This window comes from Megascapheus bottae, chromosome 1 (assembly GCF_031878675.1).
Source record: "Megascapheus bottae isolate mThoBot1 chromosome 1, mThoBot2.hap1, whole genome shotgun sequence".
NCBI classification, from domain to species: Eukaryota; Metazoa; Chordata; class Mammalia; order Rodentia; family Geomyidae; genus Megascapheus; species Megascapheus bottae.
The window spans coordinates 6,842,899-6,862,633 of record NC_143509.1 but is presented as its reverse complement, the minus strand read 5'-3'; the positions used below and the strand labels follow the sequence as shown (position 1 = coordinate 6,862,633).

Sequence of the window (19,735 nt, the reverse complement as noted above, 5' to 3'; positions counted from 1 at the left end):
AGCTCTGTGCATAAGGTCATATAAAATGATATTTATAGACATGAACTCCAAGAAATGGAGACGAAATGGGTTTTTTTGTCTTTGTTTTCTATCTGTTGCTATTTTTGTTTTCTGTGCCTTTTGTCTTGCTTATAAGTTTACCTGTTTGCAAAGGGTAAGCAGGAAGCACTAAAATGGTATGACAAAAGATGAACTAATTCAGCAGTGATACTCACTACACACTATGCTGAAAATGAACTCTACAACTTGTGGAGGGTGGGGAGGAAAGGGAAGGGTTTACGTTGTCCAAAAACAAAGCTGTTAATTACCTGACTTACCTAACTGTAACCTCTCCATACATGACCTTTACAATAACAATTTTTTAAACATGAATGACATGGTCAGCGACGGGAGATGTTTGTTGTTGCTGTTTTCTGAGTCTCAACGTGGGCTTGCTGCTTTCTCCAGAAGGAAGACTCTGATCCCACTGAGATTAGACTTTCCTCAGCAGTCTCCCTATGGCCCGTTTGATGTCCCTGTTCCTGAGGTTGTAAATGAAGGGGTTCAGCATGGGCGTGACCACTGTGTATGCCACAGAAGCCACTGCCCCCATCCTGGGAGACACTGACACCGCCGAACTGAGGTACACCCCAAGTCCTGTGCCATAAAACAAGCACACCACACACAGGTGAGACCCACAGGAGGAGAAAGCTTTCCACCTCCCGTCTGGAGATGACACACTGAGTATGGAAGAAACTATTCTAGAGTAGGAAAAAAGGACTCCCGAAATAGGGAGGAAACCAGACATGGCACCTACAAAATACATGACAAGGTCATCGGTGAAGGGGTCAGAGCAGGCAAGGCTGAGGAGCTGGGAAGGATTACAGAAGAAATGAGAAATGGCCACACTCCTGAAGAAAGTGAGCTGTAAGACCATAGAGTTATGTAACTGGGACACTAGCAGGCTGATGACAACAGACACCACAACCAGTGAGCCACAACATCGAGGGTCCATCATGACCTTGTAATGCAGGGGGTGACAGATGGCCACAAAGCAATCATAAGCCATGACGGTCAGAAGCAGACTGTCCAGACATCCAAAAAGCACATAAAAGGACATCTGAGTCAGGCACCCATTAGAGTAGATGACTCTGCTGTGACTCCGTGTGTCCTCCAGCATCTTGGGGACCGTGGTGGAGGTGAAGCCAATGTCAGCCAAGGAGAGGATGGAGAGGAAGAAGTACATGGGGGTGTGGAGTTGGGGGTCAGAGGTGACAGCCAGGACGATGAGCAGATTTCCGAGCACGGTGATCAGGTACATGGACAGGAAGAGCCCAAAGAGGACAGATTGTAGTTCAGGGTCATCTGAGAGGCCCAAGAGATGGAACTCAGTGACTGGAGTTAGGTTGTGGGCATCTATGTTGCCTGGGCGCCTTTTGAAAATGAAAAAATGTGTCAAAAGAAAGAAATGTAAGTTTACCAGAGTGTGACAGTAAAACTATATTCAGATTAAATCAATCCAACAGGAAGTTCTCAAGGGAGAGGAAAATCTCGTCCAAAATATTAATTTCTGACAAATCCCATTGTCCGTCATTTGTTCTTTCATGTACTCCATTTATTTTAGAGATATACCCAAGTGATGTGTATTTGAGCAATCCAGGTAAAGTTTTGAGTACAATAGAATATCAAGTGACTCCCACCTGTAATCCCAGCTACTCAGGAGACTGGCATCTGAGTATCATTGTTCCAAGCCAGTTGGACAGAAAAGTCCATGAGACTCTTATCTCCAAATAACCAGCAAAAGGCCAAAAATGGAGATCTGACTCAAGTAGTAGAGTGCCAGCCTTGAGTACAAAAGCTAAAGAACAATGTCCAGAATGCTCAGAATTCAAGTCCCAGGACCGGAAAAATAAAACTAGATACAATAAAATTAAATGACTTCAACACAGTGTTTTCATCATTGGATAGACCACTAAATAAAATAAAATCACAAAGATAACTCAAAGAGTTAAACAGCACCATAGATAAAATAAGCTTAACAGATAGATACCTCCACAGTACTCTATTAGCCTCCTGAGTAGCTCAGATTGTAGGGGTGAGTCACCAGCCCTTCTCAGTGACCCATTGAACTTTCTATTTAAGTTAGATCACATTTCAGGCCATAAAGCAAGTCTTAACAAATACCAAAGTGAAAGAAAAGAATTCTCTATACCTTCAAGGATCCTAAAGCAGAAAACATGAGAAATTAATTGAAATATACAGACACATGGAGATAGCATGACAAAGTTTTGCATGATCTCTGGGCCGATGAAGAAATCAGAGAGGAAATTGAAAATGATTTCATATCAAATGAAAATGATCCAGGCACCAGTGGGGATTGAGGGCCACTGGGGGAAAGAGGGCGGAAGACTCTGCATTTGGAGCACAGCTTTTAGCTAGCTGCCCCCTTTGCATCTTAATGGTAAGGTTCTTAATGCTACCCAAATCCAGCCTGTCAGGCTCACCCACAGCACTCACCAGACTACACCACCATTACCAGGGAGAATGAGAAAGGAATAACCACCCATCCCCTCCGGGATCAGTAGTGCGTGATGGAGAGGAAAGCTCTGTCCTCAGGACCCACAGAATAACAGAATCCTGTGTGGACTCCTGACACAAGCCTCAAGTCTGGATAGAAATGAAGCAAGACAACTGGACTTGAATCAGTAAACTTCAAAACTGGAGAACACCAGCTGGTTATTTACAATCATCTAGGTTTGAGTGCTCAAGGCTGAACACTGGTCATCAGGCAAATTAGCTCATGGTATCTCTGTATCTGAGGACTTGTTAATGTTGATGAAATAGGAACAAAATAAAAACCTAGTATTTTTGGTAAGGCTTGAGACCTTTCACTCCTCAAGGGGGCTATGTCACCTGGATTCCTTTCTTCTGACCTTTAAGATATAAATCTTTTTTTCCTTTTTCTTTGCTCAAATTTATCTTTAAGTAGTTATGAAGAGGAGTTGCCATTTAACAAAACAGCTTATAAATACAATGCATCTTGACCAGTGTCACCCCTGTCAATATTTTCTAATTCCCATGAATCTTAAGAAAAATAAAGTGTACACACAAAAGCAAGGTGACTCATGCCTATAATCTCAGAACTTCTAATACCGATGCAGGAGAATGAAAAGTTCAAAGCTTGGCTACCTACCAGACCCTACCTCAAAAATAATAAAATAGAATCCTGGAGTTTGGCCTAGTGGTAGAATGCTTGCCTAGCATGCACGAAGACCCAGGTTCAATTTCTCAGTACCACATACATAGCAAAATGGTGCTGTGGTCCAAGTGGTAGAGTACTAGCCTTGAGGAAAGCCCAAGGGCAGTGGTCAGACCCTGAGTTCAGTCCCCAAGACTGGTATAATAATAATAATAGTAATAAATAAAATCCAGCATATTTTTACACACTTACTGGTGAACACAATGCATCTTGATATCTGTCCTTGTTTCACTAAACAAGATAGTCTTTAATTCTATTCACAAAATAATGGTATCCTTCTTATAACTCAGTAGTTCTGCATTGTGTATATGTACCACAATTTTTATACCCATTGATAGGCACCTGCACAGATTCACAGCTTAACTATTGTGAACAGGGCCCTGATAAACTTGGGTGTGCCTGCATCTATATGCCAAGTTACATTCCTTTGCATGTATTCTCAGGAGTGGTAAATAAGATTGTGATCTGAGGTTTGTGTTTTCTTTTCTTGCAGTACTAGAGATTGGACTCTGAGCCTGGTACTTAGTTAGCAAGTGATCTGCCATGAAAAGCCATGTCTCTGTCCTGTGGCTTTTAGCGGGTAGGGTCTCATGTTTTTGCCTGGGGTATACATTTTTCCCTCTGGGTCTGGTTTATTTTGCTTTTACTGCAGAGGTAATGTACAGGGGAGTTATATAAGTTATGCATTGAGTACATTTCTTTCTGAACAGTGTCATCTCTTTCCTCATTTTCTCCTGTTTTTGTCCCTTCTGACCACAAGTTTTATAGTTCATTTCCAACATTGTGTCTAGCAAGTATCACTACTGAATTAGTTCACTCTTTGTCCCATCATCTCTGTGCTTCCCCTTTCCCTCCCCAAAGCAGATAAACTTATAATCAAGATAAAAGTATAGAAATCAAAAACAGTGAGAAAAGAGGAAAAACAGGAGGGGGGAAAAAGCCCACAAAAAGTAAAAAATTAAAAAAACTTCATTTTGGCCAGGAGTTTGGCCTAGTGGTAGAATGCTTGCCCAGCATGAACAAAGACCAGATACATAGGAAAAAAGCCAAAATGGTGCCAAGGCTCAAGTGTCAGAGTGCTAGCCTTGAGAAAGCACAAGGACAGTGCTCAGGCTCTGAGTTTGAGACCCAGGACTGGCAAAAAGAAACACAAACTTCATTTCTGTTTCTTGGAGTTCATTTTGATAAACATGAAATGATATGATTATATGCGCCTAAATACTGAGCCCTTGTAATTCTCTCCTAAGAATATCCTCATTTGTTCCCACTGTGTGGATGTTTAGAGTCCTATTTAATTAATCATGTGCAAGTATAATTTTTTTGTTTTTTCCTATCCATTGGGTTTACTTCTAAATTTACAGGCATATTCTGATATTACAAATGAGGGAAAACACCAGGCATGGTGGCTCACACCTGTAATCCTAGCTATTCAGGAGACTGAGATCTGAAGATCAAGGTTCAAAGCCAGCCTGAGCACAAAAGGACCAGAGACTCTTATCTCCAATTAACCGCTAGAAAATGGGAAGTGTGGCTTGGCTCAAGTGTAGGGACAGCACCTAGGCTGAGTTGAAGCCCCATGACCCACAAAAAAAGAAAAAGAAACCATGAAGCCTATGCTTCTTTTGGTCTGGCTTACTTTGTTTAATACAATTTTCCCTAGTCTTTCCATTTCCTTACAAATGGGGCAATGTCATCCTTTCTAATTGAAGCATAGAATTCCATTGTGTATATACACATATACCATATTTTCTTGATCCATTCATCCACTGAGGGGCATCTGGATTGATTCTATATCTTGGCTATCGTACAGCCTGGTGGCTTTAGTACAGCCTGGTTATAGTCATTTGGGTAAAATATCCAGGAATGAGATTGCTGGGTCATAAGGAAGTTCTATGTTTAGTCTTTTGAGGAATCTCCATATTGCTTTCTCAAGTGGCTGAACAAGTTTACATTCCCACAGTGTAGTAATGTTTCCCTTTTGGCCACATCCCCACCAATATCTGTTATAATTTGTTTTCTTGATAATGGCCATTCTAACTGGAGTGAGATAAAATCTCAATGTGGTTTTTATTGACAAATGTTTTATGGCCAAAAATGGAGAACATTTATTTGTGTATCTATTGCCTCTTCTTATTTCTTCATCAGAGAAGTCTCTCTTTAAATGTTTAGCCCACTTATTAACCAGGTGCTTGTTTTTGTTCTTTTAAGGACTTCTTTTCATTTTTTTGCCAGTCCTGGGACTAGAACTCAGGACCTGGCCACTGTCCCTGAGCTTCTTTCTTTTGCTCAAGGCTAGCATTCCACCACTTGAACCACAGCACCACTTCTTGGCTTTTTCTGTATATGTGGTACTAAGGAATTGAACCCAAGCTTGGTGCGTGCTAGGCAAGTACTCTACCACTACGCCAAACTCCTGGACCTTTCAAGAATTTCTTTGGGGGTGGATTAATTTTTTAGCTCTAAGTATATTTTAGATATGAGATTCTTGTCTAATGTATAGATAGTAAAATCTTTTCCCATTCTCTTGGCTTTCTAGTTATCTTGCTATCACCCAATCAAGAAGATACAACTTTATCATTAATGTTCAAGAGTTAAACTTTTTTCCTATGTGGAGCTTGATCTCTTTCTATCTTTTTGTTAACACAAGCTTTGGAAATCATAATGATGATCCTTATACGTGTAAAAATGATTGTGTGTATAGTTAATCGCAATAAAGAAAAAAGCACCCATCTCTTTTCATGAACCATTTTTATTCTGGTAAAGTACACAGAGAAAAATAACTAACATTTTGACCCATTTAAATTTTAATTAGATATTAGTTACTATTATAATATGGTACGGTATACTATTACAACATGGTATGTTTATTACCCTTCATCTCAGGAAATTTTCTATCTGAAATTTCTATACCTTTCATACCTTTCATAATGTGTATAAAGGAATGTACATTAAAATAGAACATTTATACATATCAAATAAATGCATCATTGAACGATGTCCTTAAGGAGTGAACATGATCAGCAATTACAACCAAAACATGATTTTTACTGTCTGGCTGAATTCAGAGGTCTGCATGCACAGATAGATTCGCTTTTCAAAAAAGACACTGAAGGTGAAGCTTTACACCTGTATTCTTTCTCACTCAAGAGGCTGAGATCTGAGGATCCCAGCTGAAATCCAGCATCCATAGGAAAATCTGGGTGTGTGGGGGGGAGGGAAATGGGTACCAAGACATGTGAAAGGGTATCAATGTATGTGAATTAATGCACCTTCTATCTGGCAAATATCATGTAACCCTTTTACTAATTACAATAAAAAAAGAAAAAAAATAGGAAAATCTGTGAGACTCTTATCACCAATTAATCACCAAAGTTTAGAAAGTGGAGGAACAGTTCCAGTGGTAGAGGGACAACCACGAGCATAAAAGCTCAGGAACAGTGCTTAGGTGCTGAGAACAAGTCCCAGGAACAACACACACACACACACACACACGCACACAAATGAACAACAAGAAAACCGACAACATAACCAAATGTGACCTATCTTGTCACCAGCTTGCTGCCTTGTAGAGTCTCCTCAGGGCTCTTTTAATGTCCCTGTTCCTCAAGCTGTAGATGAAGGGATTCAGAAGAGGAGTGACCACTGTGTACATTGCTGAGGGCACTGCATTATTCCTGGGAGAATGTGACACAGCGGATCCAATGTAGACTCCAATTCCTGTCCTAAAGAATAAGCAGACCACAGACAGGTGAGAGCCACAGGTGGAGAAGGGTTTGTACTTCCCTCCTGATGTTGGAATTCTCAGTAGTGAGGTAGTAATTTTATAATAAGAGAAAAGAGTCCCTAAGGTGGGAAGGAAACCAAATAATGTACCTATAAAATATTTAATGATGTTATCTGTGATGCTGTGAACACAGGTAAGATCCAGGACTTGAGAAGGGTCACAGAAGAAATTCGGGATTTTCACCTCTCTGAAAGTGGTGATCTGTAATGCCATCAACACATGAAGTTGAGATTCCAAGATGCTGGCTACAAATGATATCAGAACCAACGAGACACAGAGACGAGGGTTCATGATGAGTAGGTAATTCAGGGGGTGACAGATGGCCACAAAGTGGTCATAGGCCATCACAGTAAGAAGCAAAACTTCCATACTGCCAAAAATGAGAAAAACAGACATCTGGGTGAGGCAGCCCGCATAGGAGATGGCTCTGCTGTGAGTCTGGATGTCCACCAGCATCTTGGGTACCGTGGTAGAGGTGAAGCCAATGTCAACATAAGACAAGATGGAGAGGAAGAAGTACATGGGGGTGTTAAGGTGGGGGTCAGAGGTGACGGCCAGGATGATGAGCAGATTTCCAAGCACAGTGATCAGGTACATGGATAGGAACAGCCCAAAGAGCATAGGTTGTAGCTCAAGGTCATCTGAGAGTCCCAGGAGATAAATTTCTGAGATGTGTGTTAGATTACACAACCCTATATTTATTGGACACCTTTGATGTAAAAAAGAGAGCAATAACTACTGAAGAACTCAGAATTCAGCAATAATTTTGAATTCAAGTGTTTTAGCTGAGGACTCTTTTGAGTCCATCAATAATAGTTTCAGTTGTTATCTACCCAGTCATCCTCTATTTCTTCTTTCTCATATACCCCTTTTGTAAATGCATTTTAGATACTCAACTACGTTAGAACATTACAGGAAGTGCTTTCTTATCACAGAAAATACAGCATATTCTTATAAGATCATTACAAGATATTCCACGGTGGTCTTCTTTCTTTGTGAGATTCATTCTCATACATTCTATAAAGAAACATTCTTGCTGGACATGGTGGCTCACACCTGTAATCCTAGCTACTCAGGAGGCTGAGATCTTAGAATCATGGTTCAAAGAGAGCCCAGGTGCTAAGGTCCATGAGACTCTTATCTCCAATTAACCACCAGAAAACCAGAAGTGGCACTGTGACTCAGGGGTAGGGCTATAGCCTTAAGCTGAAGAGCTCAGAGACAGTGCCCAGGCCCAGAGTTCAAGTCTCCCAACCAACAAAAAGAAAGAAAGAAACATTCCTACAAACTTTATTTTATCATAAAGAAATACTAAAGTCATGAATAGTGAAATTTCTAGAGATATGCTACTTAAAACACTTCATAAAATATACACAACTGAATTATCAAACATTAATTTCATACAAACAAATCAGTTCTAGAAAATATTGTACAGCACCTGTTATCTCCCAGGAAATTTCTTCCTCATTCTTTCATTTACTAATTTCCATCTTGATATTCTGTGTGTGTGTGTGTGTGTGTGTGTGTGTGTGTGTGTGTGTAAAAGAGGGAGACAGAGAGAGAAACAGAGAGACAGAGACAGGGACAGTGAGTCCTAGAATTTGAATCTTTACTTCCTGCCCAAAGTAGTGCACTTCCACTTGAGCCACAGCTCTACCTTTTTTGGGAGTTCAATATCTGTTGTTTAATTGAGAAATGAAAACAATGTTTTTCCATAAACATTCAGGTCTTCATTTCTTTGTAGACAGATATAATCAACATTGCCTTAGATTGGTTCTAAGCCAATCTGATGCACAGCTCTACTTTTGACTTTCAAGTGACTAAATGGAGATAAGAGCCTCTGGGGTTCTGCTACCTGGGCTGGCTTTGAACTTGAATCCTCAAAACCTCTCTCAGCCTCTTCAGTAGCTAGGATTGCAGGGGTAAGCCACCAGCACTGGGAATAAAGTATACATTTTTAACTCGTTGCATTCTTCTACACATGACTAAATCAATACCTGATGTTATATCTAGTTTTCCCTGAACCAATTTCAGGAATTTAGGAGTATGTTGATATGAGCAATGGTGGTTGACATTTAGTCCTTCCTGTTTTGCCATCGATCGAACCTTGCACTTCCTGTACTGATTTCAAGCCATGACTCCTGCTTTTCTGTTTTGTGACCAATTAGGAATCTCCCAAAGAAGAAATCAGCATCCTCTTCTTGGATGTCAGAGAGAAGTGAGAAAGATGCTCTGGTTTCCACTGTGTGCCTATCAAAGTCTTTAACAAATCCCACTTTCCAAAATTTGATATTCTGTGTCAATAGACAAACAGAAATATGGCTTCACAGTTCTCTTTTTTTAACCTTACCATCTACCACAGCTTCTAAAAGAGTAGTGTGTTCAAGCTGGGCACAGTGGCTCCCACCTGTGATCCTAGCTACTCAGAAGGTTGAGATCTGAGGATCACGGTTCAAAGGCAGCCTAGGCTTGAACGTCTCTGAGACTCTTACCTCCAGTTAGCCACTTAAAAAAACCCCAGAAGTGACACTGTGGCTTAAGAGCAGTAGCCTTGAGCTGAAGAGCTCAGGGACAGCACCCAGGCCCAGAGTTCAAGCCTCACGACCGACAAAAAGAAAAAAGAAAGAATAGTGTGTTCAATCATATTCTATTAGGAAACATTTTCAACTACAGGAAAAACAAAACACATTAGAAAGCTTTGAAGACAGATTTCTGTAACCTTCAGCAGAACAAAAGTCCTGAGAAAGTTCTCATTACTGCTATTCCTCATCCTCTTCCAGTTGCATATTACAACTGTTGGCTTGTCATTGTTAGGTAGAAATAGTTGTTCTCCTCTCTACTTAAGGACACAGGACATAGAAATGTGTTTTTCTATAGGAATGAAATCTCTGGATCACCAGGAAAGTTATACAAAGCATGCTTGCATATTTACTGTGATATCACTCTCTACTTACTGGGTTGAACTGCTTCTCTGTTGGGTCATGGTCATGAAGTACAGATCAGAAGATCCTGCGTGCCTGAAGTTTAATAAAATCTCAGCCCCACTCCTCACAATCAATCTTACGTAGGTTGACACAGGAGAAATTCCAGCTGTAGAATAATATAACATTGGAGATATTTATGGAGATATCAGACGACAGGCTGATAATCGGCTTTCCTTTGATCTTAGATGCTTAATTCCCAGAGCTCACAATTTTACAGATTGTTTCTAGGCATACAAATCTCTATGGACTCACTAAAGTGGAAAGAATGTCCAAAAGAATAGATTTGAGGCTCTTCCTCTGATAAGAAAAGCTTGTGTGTTCTATACATAGATGAGAGGATGAAAAGTATGGTTCAGAATGGAAGATGCAGGAATGTAGTGGGGTATTGTAAGGCCTTAGAACAGCTCCCAGAAATTTTAACCAAAGAAATACCTAGAAAACCAGACTCTTGAATGGGAGGCTGGTAGAAGAGCCTGAAATGAATGGGAAGATGGAGCTATGAGAGAATATAGGCATAATACTGAAGGTCCATATGTGAAAAAAAATGAAGTGTGGTTCTTCATATGTCTGATGGGAGAAGGAGTAAGAGGAAAGGGAGAGTGATGGGAGATCTGACTTGTCTTAACATGCAATGTACATCTACAGGGAGGTGTTAAGCTGAAACCTCCATCTATCAAATGTGAAGATAAGCAATTACTAAAAACAGAATGTAACTTAATCATATTGTTAAATTATGTATTATTTAACTCTCACCAGTGACTTCTGTCAAATGCAAATTTTATATAAAAATGTGTCAATGAAATGTGTCATTCATCTTCAATATTGTAATTAGGATTTCTAGCTAGAGCAATAAGGCAAGAAGCAAACATAAAGAGGACCCAAATAGGGAAAGAGGAAGTGAAACTTTACTTCTTTGCAGTTGACATGTTTCTGTATTTAAAGAACCCTATGGACTCCACTCCCAAGTTACTTGAGCTGATTTAAAACTTTGGTAAAGCAGCAGGGTATTAAATTAACCCTCAAAATGTCAGTGGCTGGTCCAGGAGTCTGGCCTAGTGGTAGAGTGCTTGCACAAAGACCCAGGTTCAGTTCCTGGAAACCACATACATAGAAAAAGGCAGAAGTGGTGCTGTGGCTCAAGTGGTAGAGTGCTTGCTTTGAGGAAAACCCAAGGACAGTGCTCAAGCCCTGAGTTCATACCCCACAACTGGCAAAAAAATCAATGATTTTCCTGTATACCAACAATGAGAAGAGCAAGGTAGAAATCAGGAAAGCAACTGCTTTTGCAATAGCCTCAAAAAAATAAGAATTAACTTAGCCAAAGAAGTAAAGGACTTCTAAGATCAAAATTTTAAAAACCTGAAAAAGGAAATTAAAGCTGAATTAAGGAAGTGGAAACCCCCCCATGCTCCTGGATTGGAAGAACTAACATAGTGAAAATTGCAATCCTGCCAAGGGCTATCTACAAATTCAAAGCAATGCCCATCAATATCCCAATGTCATTCTTTAATGACATAGAATAAGCAATCCAAAAATTCATATGGAATAATAAAAGACCCCAAATAGCAAAAACAATCCTTAGCAGGAATAACAGCGCTGGAGAAATATCAATACCACGCTTCAGAGTCTATTACAGAGCTATAGCAATAAAATAACAGCTTGGAGCTGGGAACTGGAGGCTCATGGCTCTAATCTAACTACTCAGGAGGCTGAGATCTGAGGATTGCAATTCAAAGCCAGCCTGGGCATGGAAGTCGTAAGTCCATGAGACTCTTATCTCCAATGAAGCACCAGAAAACTGGAAGTGGTGCTGAGACTCAAAAGGTAGAGTGCTATCCTTGATCTGAAGAGCTCAGGGACATCCCCCAGGCCCAGAGTTCAAGCCCCGTGGACCAAAAAGAAAAACAGCTTGGTACTGGCACAAGAACAAGCCTGAAGACCAATGGACTAGAACTGAAGACCCAGAAATCAACCCACAGAACTATGGTCACCGAATATTCAATAAGAAGACCAAAAAAAGAGAAATAGAATGGAAGAAAGCCTCCTCAACAAATGGTGCTGACAGAATTGCTTAAAGCATCTGTAGAAAATTAAAATTGGATCCTTATATTGACCCTACAGCAGAATAAATTCCACATGGATCAAAGACCTCGAGGTAAAAGCAAACACTCTGAAAACTCTACAGGAAGGAATAGGAGATAAACTAGGGATCCTTGGCTCAGATCAAAACTTTCTTAATAAAGGTCCAGAAATACAACAAATTAAAGAATGTTTGGACAAATGAGATTTCATTAAACTTCAGTGCTTCTATATGGCAGAGGACATAGCTAGCAAGTTAAAGAGAAAACACACAGAGCAAGAGAAGATCTTCACTTAGCCATACAACAGATATAGCCCATAGCTAAAATATGCCTATAGTTCAAAAACTTTAATATCTCAAAGACAAGTTCTCAAAGAAACAACCATCCCATTAAAAGGTAGCCTAAAGACTTAAAGAGAGACTGCTCTAAAAGGAAATAAGAATGGCCAATGGACACATGAAAAAATGCTCAACATCTCTGGCCATAAAATAAATATGTAATAAAATAGAAGAAAATAAAGAAAAGTAGATAGAAAATTGAGCAATAACTACACTTCTGGTGGGAGTATAAGCTCATTCAACCACTGTGGAAAGCAATACGGTGGTTCCTTAAAAGACTAAACATAGAGCTCCCATGTGACCTAGACATTCCACTCCTTGGCATGTACCCACTCATCCAGAAACAAGGACATATTAAAGCCACTATTTTGCAGCATTATTTACCATAGCAAAGACATGGAACCAAACCAGATGTCTCTCAGTAGATGATTAAGATGTGGTACTTCTACACAATGGAATTCTATGCTGCCATCAGAAAGAATGACATCTCCCCATTGACAAGAAAATGGAAAGACTTGGAAAAAAATCATTTTAAGTGAAGTAAGCTAGACCCAAAGGAACATAGGCTCAATGGTTTCCCTCATTTGTAATAATCAACACACACCTAGGACTCTCCTAGCAGAGAATTACAAAAGCTCAAAACCTAGGTACATAATGTCATATAGGATGAAGCTAAATGAAAGGAACTCTAGGATATGTAAACAAGAGCTTTATCTTATGTGATTGTTGTTCTTAATGTACTTTTATTCTCTTCTCTTTCATTGCCCTTTGGTTAATGTCATATTATTACTATATCTGACTTTGTTACCTGGGATATTGTATATATGTTTATTAGTTTATTTGAAATAGGAAAGGGAAGGGGGAAATAAGTGATTGGATGGAGGTGGGGGAGGAAAATGTGGACAAAAACATGAGAAGGGATATCACTGTGTGAGAAGTAATGCACCTACTATCTGGCAAATGTAACTGTAACACCACTATATATTACCCCAACAATAAAAAATAATAATAAGTGCCGGGAGTTTGGCCTAGTGGTGGAGTGTTTGCCTAGCAGGCACAAAGACCCAGGTTCAATTCCTCAATATCACATACATAGTAAAAGCTGGAAGTGATTCAAGTGGTAGAGCTCTAGTCTTGAGAAAGCCCAAGGACAGCACTCAGGCCCTGAGTTCATGCCCCAGGACTAGTAATAATAATAATAATAATAATAATAATAATAATAATAGAAATTTGAGCAATAAAATATATAACCAGAGGCCAGGAATTTGGCCTAGTGGTGGAGTGCTTGCCTAGCATGCACTAAGACCCAGGTTAGATTCCTCAGTACCACATACATAGAAAAAAACTGGAAGTGGTACTGTGACTGAAGTAGTGGAACTCTGTCCTTGAGAAAGCCCAAGGAAAGTGCTCAGGCCCTGAGTTCAAGGCCCAGAACTGGTAAATATATATATATATATATATATATATATATATATATATATATATATCCAGAATTAAGTATGGACACAACTAAAACTGGCCTAGGTCTCACTTTAGACTATATATCTAAGACTAAGCAGAATAGCAAAAAGAAAAATAAACTAAGAAGAACTAAAAATATAGGTTCTCCAACGTTTTTCACGGGTGGAGGGCATGTTGTTTTTCCCAATATCAGATATAAAATCGCTTACTGGAGTCTCTGCTTTTGTGCTGTGATTGGCTGTCCTTGTAAGACAACTGGAATCAGGGTGGGGGCATTGGGGTGGGGAGGAGAGAATTTCTTATTTCACAGGAGAAGGCCTCTGTGGTATTTGGGCCTACCATTCCTTTTCCATTCTGTAATCTACATGTTACCTCATGGGAACAAAACAGTTTGGAGACTACCAGAAAGACAACAGGACAATTTAGTTAATGAAGAGATCTGATTATAATTCACCTATGGAGATGCAAGAAACTTTACATGCGTTTCTGACTCCCTTCTCTGATTCCAGTCTTCATGAAAACTGTAGCCGATCTTCTGAGGAGAAATTGGGGACAAGGGAAAGCTTTGGTGATAACCAAAAGACAGAACGGGGGGGGGTGTCCTGGTAAAGAAAGATGGAATATAAATTCAAGACAAGAGTGAGGTAACAAGAAAACTGAGTAAGTACCAGGCAAACCCTTGGAATAATGAGATTGGAAAGGGCAGATGCCCACATCTGCTGGTGAGGTCCCAGGACTTCAAGGAACTTCTCATCCTTACTAAGCTTATGCTTTGCCAAGCTCTGATTTCCTTTCTTTCTCTCATTTTCTAGAGCGCAGAACATCTTTCCCCATAAAGTTCGTTTCTGGAAAGTCTCTAGCTTTCCCCCACTCTTTCCCAAGAATCAGCCTGTGGGTCAGCTTCTCTGTGTCCAATTATGCAATCATTAACCACCCACAAAAGATATATTGGACACCAGGTATTGATTAGACTTTATATTTCAGGTATGTTCACTAAATACTTTGCTGGCATATATGATTTAAGACGTATTGTTTGACCGGGCGGTGTTGGGGGGGTGGCAAAAAAAGATGTATTGTTTGTTTCCACTTAGTGTCCATAAGAAAATCTACCCCCAATGGATTTCTTTCTTTCTTTCTTTCTTTCTTTCTTTCTTTCTTTCTTTCTTTCTTTCTTTCTTTCTTTCTTTCTTTCTTTCGTCCTTTCGTCCTTTCGTCCTTTTGTCCTTTCGTTCTTTCGTTCTTTCGTTCTTTCGTTCTTTCTTTCTTTGCCAGTCCTGGGGCTTGAAGTCAGGACATGAGCACTGTCTGTGGGCATTTTCCTCAAGACTAGTGCCCTATCACATGAGCCACAGCCCTACTTGTAGCTTTTCTATGCACGTGGTACAGAGGAATCAAACCCAGATCTTTGTACATGCTAGACAAGCACTCTACCACTAGGCCAAATGCCTAGCCCATTATTCATAAGGCTGGTACTTAGAGGAATTCTAAGTGTGTGTGTGTGTGTGTGTGTGTGTGTGTGTGTGTGTGTGTGTGTGTGAAGGGCCTTGAACTCAGTGGCTGTGCCCTGTTCCTGAACTTTTGTGCTCTAGTATTCTATCTCTGGAACCTCAGCTGTATTTCCAGCTTTTGGGTACTTAATTAGGAATGAGTCACAGACTCCAGCTGGGGCTGGCTTTGACCCTGATTCTCAGATCTCAGCCTCCTGGGTAACTAAGATGGCAGATGTGAGCCGCTGACACCCAACTTCAGTGACTTATTTTTGCAGTGAATTTTGGTGTTAACCAACATCCTTATGTTCCGTGGGCTTCCATTCCTGAAGTTGTTGCCAACACACTCTCTTATTGTTCTTCAACAGTTTTGAATGTCTTGTTTGTTTCTATTTGGTTTTGTCTAGATCTATATGTTAGGATTGTTATATGGTTGACAAGCTGGTCTGAGTTATCCTGGAAAAGGTGACACTCAGGCTCATATCAATATCTTACACTTGATAGAAAAAGTGGTCTACAAACTAAGCCAAGGCCCCTCCACCTTCTTTTTTCCAGGTAGAGTCTTATTCTTCTAGGCTAACTTTGAGCGACTATCCTCTAACTTTTGAGTATCTAGGATGATAGGGTTCTGTCACCATGCCTACCATGATCTTAACTTCTTATTACATAGCCGACATTTTCATTTCTTCTACACTTAGATTGTAACAGGACCCAAGTGATATCCACACAATGATAAATAGTGACACAAGAAATCCCCCACAACCCACAAATGGACAGAATTTACCCATGTGAAGGAAATATTAAGGATATGGAAAAAGAAATCTTTACAATGGGCCTTCTTCACCCTCATTCTCTGATCATCACAGCAACTTCTCAATTCTCCTCCTCTACCAGCCCACTGAATACAGAGCACATGCACATTCTCTTCTCTGTGCATAGAAGGTTTTTGAATCCACAGATATTATTAGGTAATTTCTAGAATAGCAATCTACCAGTATTTTATGCTTCTGAGACCACAAGCAATTACCACTTATCAGAATGTAAATGTATACTATTGTTTATGTCATCAATTATGTGCATATTCATTGAATTGGGTTTAAAATTGCCATTATAACATATGTTGTAAGTTAATTGTACTAATACCAATAAACTAGTGTGAGTAAGGAAGAAAAGAATGTTTTTAATCCATATGTGTGGGTTGTACAAAGGGGTTTTGCTTTGGTACTTCAACAGCTTTTATTGTACTCTGAAATCTCACGTGCGCATTGTAGTGTGTGTGTGTGTGTGTGTGTGTGTGTGTGTGTGTGTGTGTGTGTATGTATATGTTCACGAATGCTCATATGCACCAGTCCTGAAGCTTGAACTCAGGGCCTGGATACTGTCTCGGAACTTTGTTACTCAAGGCTACAGCTCTAACACTAAGGCCACAGCTCCTCCACTTCAGTCTGTTTTAGGGTGGTGCTTCAAACTGGAGGTAAGAATCACACAGACTTTTCTAGTCCAGGACGTTTTGGAACTTCAAACCTCAGCTCTCAGCCTCCTGAGTAGCTAGGCATACAGACCACAGGCACTAAGCTCATTGTGGGTTGTTTTATTGGCATAATACTGCTTTCTCCTCTTTTCTATGTTGCTCATATGCTTTTTTTCTCACTCCTTCATCTTGAAAGAGGTCACCTGGAAAGCATTGTCTGGGAGGAGCCATCCACAGCCAGCCAGACTACATATTACATTCGAGCCACACAGGTAACAGACTTACCATGTTGTGTCGTGAAAACTGTTCTGTCCATCAACACTGCCTGGGTTTAAGACGATATGGCTGATGACAGCTAGGACCCCCCCACTTGTTAGGATGTTCCCAGCAAATCTTCAGATTTAGGAGACAGACGCTTGCTCCAAGTTCTATAAACCCCACAGGACTGTTCCATGAGGACACCATTGCATTTCCCTATTCAGGCCTATTAGGTTGTGAATATTCGTGCCACATACACAAGTGGTAAAATAATTGTTGAAAGAACTTTCTGAGAGATGAGGTCCTGGGGAAGGGGAGGGAGGATGGATAGGGGGGAGGATGGGTGGGGAAAAACACTACTGATGTTCAGTGAACAAGTAGGAAGCTAGAACCAGATAAACTTTGCGATGAGCAGAGCTGGGAGAGATGGGGAGAGCAAGGAAGGAGTGACTTTGATGAACAGGCATTGTGCTCACAAACTGATAGGGTGAATTGAAACCCCTTGGTACAACTACTCAAGGATAAGTTAAAAATATATTTAATATTAAAAGAAAAACTTTCTGAGGGCTACTAATTAATACAGCCAAATAAATCCGTGTCCTTTATGTCACTTAGGAGACAGCTATATAGGCAAACAAATAGACAGATAGATAGGGATGATTTGAAATCTAAAAGAGGCTTCTACAAGAACTGTATTTATATAAAAAATACTTCCATGACAAGTGTCACATCAGAAAATAAAGATTGCTGCCATTGTAAATAAATAATACATCACTATTACACAATTGATAGGATTAAAAAATATGGTGGTTATGAAATGGGGCACATGAAATCACTTTCCAATATTCTACAAGGTTGTAACAAAATGAATCTCTTTAAATTTCCAAAAGGAAATCAAAGAAAAGCACTGGTGATACACATGTCGTCCAAGCTACTCAAGAGACTGAAAACTGAAGACCATGGTTCAAAGCCACCCTGGTCAAGAGAAGTCTGTTTGACTCTTATCTTCCATGAGCCACCAAAGAGCTGGAAGTGGATCTGAATTAGCAAAATGCCTTAAGCAAAAAAAAACTTACAGGCAGCACCCAGGCCCTGAGTTACAAGACTCAGGAATACCACCAGAAAATAAAGACATCAAAAACTCAGGGAATATAAAACAAAGGATATTTACCCAAATACTATAATGTTAAAGTGATTGGCTTTGCACAGCACTCCCGTGTGAAGCAATCAGAGAAAGAAAAGGCTTCCCTTGGTGGGCAGGAGCACCTGAGCTAGCAGTGGGTATTGATTGAACTTTTGCTTTGTTGCCCCAAGGAGAACAGCCAGGGCTATGACCGCACAAAACCACACAGGGGAATCACCATTGCTCATTTTGGGCCTCTCAGACGACCCTCAACTCCAGCCCATGCTCTTTGGGATATTCCTGTCCATGTACCTGATCACCGTGCTCGGAAATCTGCTAATCATCCTGGCCGTCACCTCTGACCTCCACCTCCACACCCCCATGTTCTTCTTCCTCTCCAACCTGTCTTTTGTGGACGTCTGTTTTACTACTACTACCATCCCCAAGATGCTGGTGAACATCCAGACCCAGAGGAAAGACACCTCCTACCCAGAGTGCCTCACTCAGGTGTGTTTCTTTCTGGTTTTTCTGGAATGGATAATTTCCTATTGACCGTGATGGCTTATGACCACTTTGTGGCCATCTGTTACCCACTGAACTACCCAGTTACCATGAACGCTCATTTCTGTGGCCTCCTGGTCCTCGTGTCTTGGCTTCTCATTTTCTGCATCTCACTAATCCATGTTCTACTGATGAGGAAATTAACCTTCTACCCAGGAACCACCATCCCCCATTTCTTCTGTGAACTAGCTCAGGTTCTCCAGGTGGCCAGCTCTGACACCCTCATCAATGACATCTGGATGTACCTGGCTATTGTGCTCTTCGGTGTGCTTCCTGCCTTAGGAATCTTCTTTTCTTACTGTCAGATCCTCTCCTCTTTAATGAAGCTGTCCAACACAGCTAGCAAGCACAAAGCCTTCTCCACCTGTGGCTCTCAACTCTGTGTGGTCTCCTTGTTCTATGGGACAGGACTTGGGGTGTACCTCAGCTCTGCGGAGTCCTCTTCTGCCCACAGAAGCAAGGTGGCCTCGGTGATGTACACAGTGGTCACTCCCATGCTGAACCCCTTCATCTACAGCCTGAGGAACCAGGACGTGATGGGGGCCCTGGAGAGACTGGGAGGCAGAGTGGTCTCCTGTCTTGATGGATTGTGAAGAACAGAACAAAGTACTCCATTGGAAGTGGGAAGACAAATTGGCTGAATATCAGATCAGTGACACTTTTACTTCATTATAGGATTCAGTGTATATGTATATATAGACTCTTCCATCTAGAAAAGACATACTTATTCACGCTTACCACCAAAGCCCCTATGGCTTTGTCTGTCGATGTTTGGACATCTGTCTTTCAAGGAAATTTTCTTGCGATCCATCAGAAGAACAACTTCTGTTTTCAGTGTGAATTTTTCTTAATATTCCCATTTGGGTTACTGTTGCAGAACTTTCGTGGGCATTTCCAATTGAACATAGAAAGCACTTATCACAATCCAAGTTTACACAGTATCCCTGTA

General features: G+C 40.5%; 2 protein-coding genes and 1 pseudogene across 2 annotated transcripts; 1 reads left to right on the top strand and 2 right to left on the bottom strand.

Annotated features, from left to right (window-relative positions):
• Positions 1–472: 472 nt before the first annotated feature.
• On the bottom strand, positions 473–2,546 carry LOC150068202 (olfactory receptor 7E178-like). The gene is made up of 2 exons (XM_090350990.1): positions 2,497–2,546; positions 473–1,412 (listed from the first exon to the last, which is right to left on the bottom strand). Exons 1-2 carry the CDS (start codon positions 2,544–2,546, stop codon positions 473–475), a joined length of 990 nt encoding a protein of 329 aa, XP_090207116.1.
• Positions 2,547–6,785: 4,239 nt separating this feature from the next.
• On the bottom strand, positions 6,786–7,619 carry LOC150068201 (olfactory receptor 7E178-like). Its single transcript, XM_090350858.1, has one exon. It carries the CDS (start codon positions 7,617–7,619, stop codon positions 6,786–6,788), a length of 834 nt encoding a protein of 277 aa, XP_090206984.1.
• Positions 7,620–18,432: 10,813 nt separating this feature from the next.
• Positions 18,433–19,379, top strand: LOC150068200 (olfactory receptor 7D4-like; annotated as a pseudogene).
• The last annotated feature ends 356 nt before the right edge of the window (positions 19,380–19,735 follow it).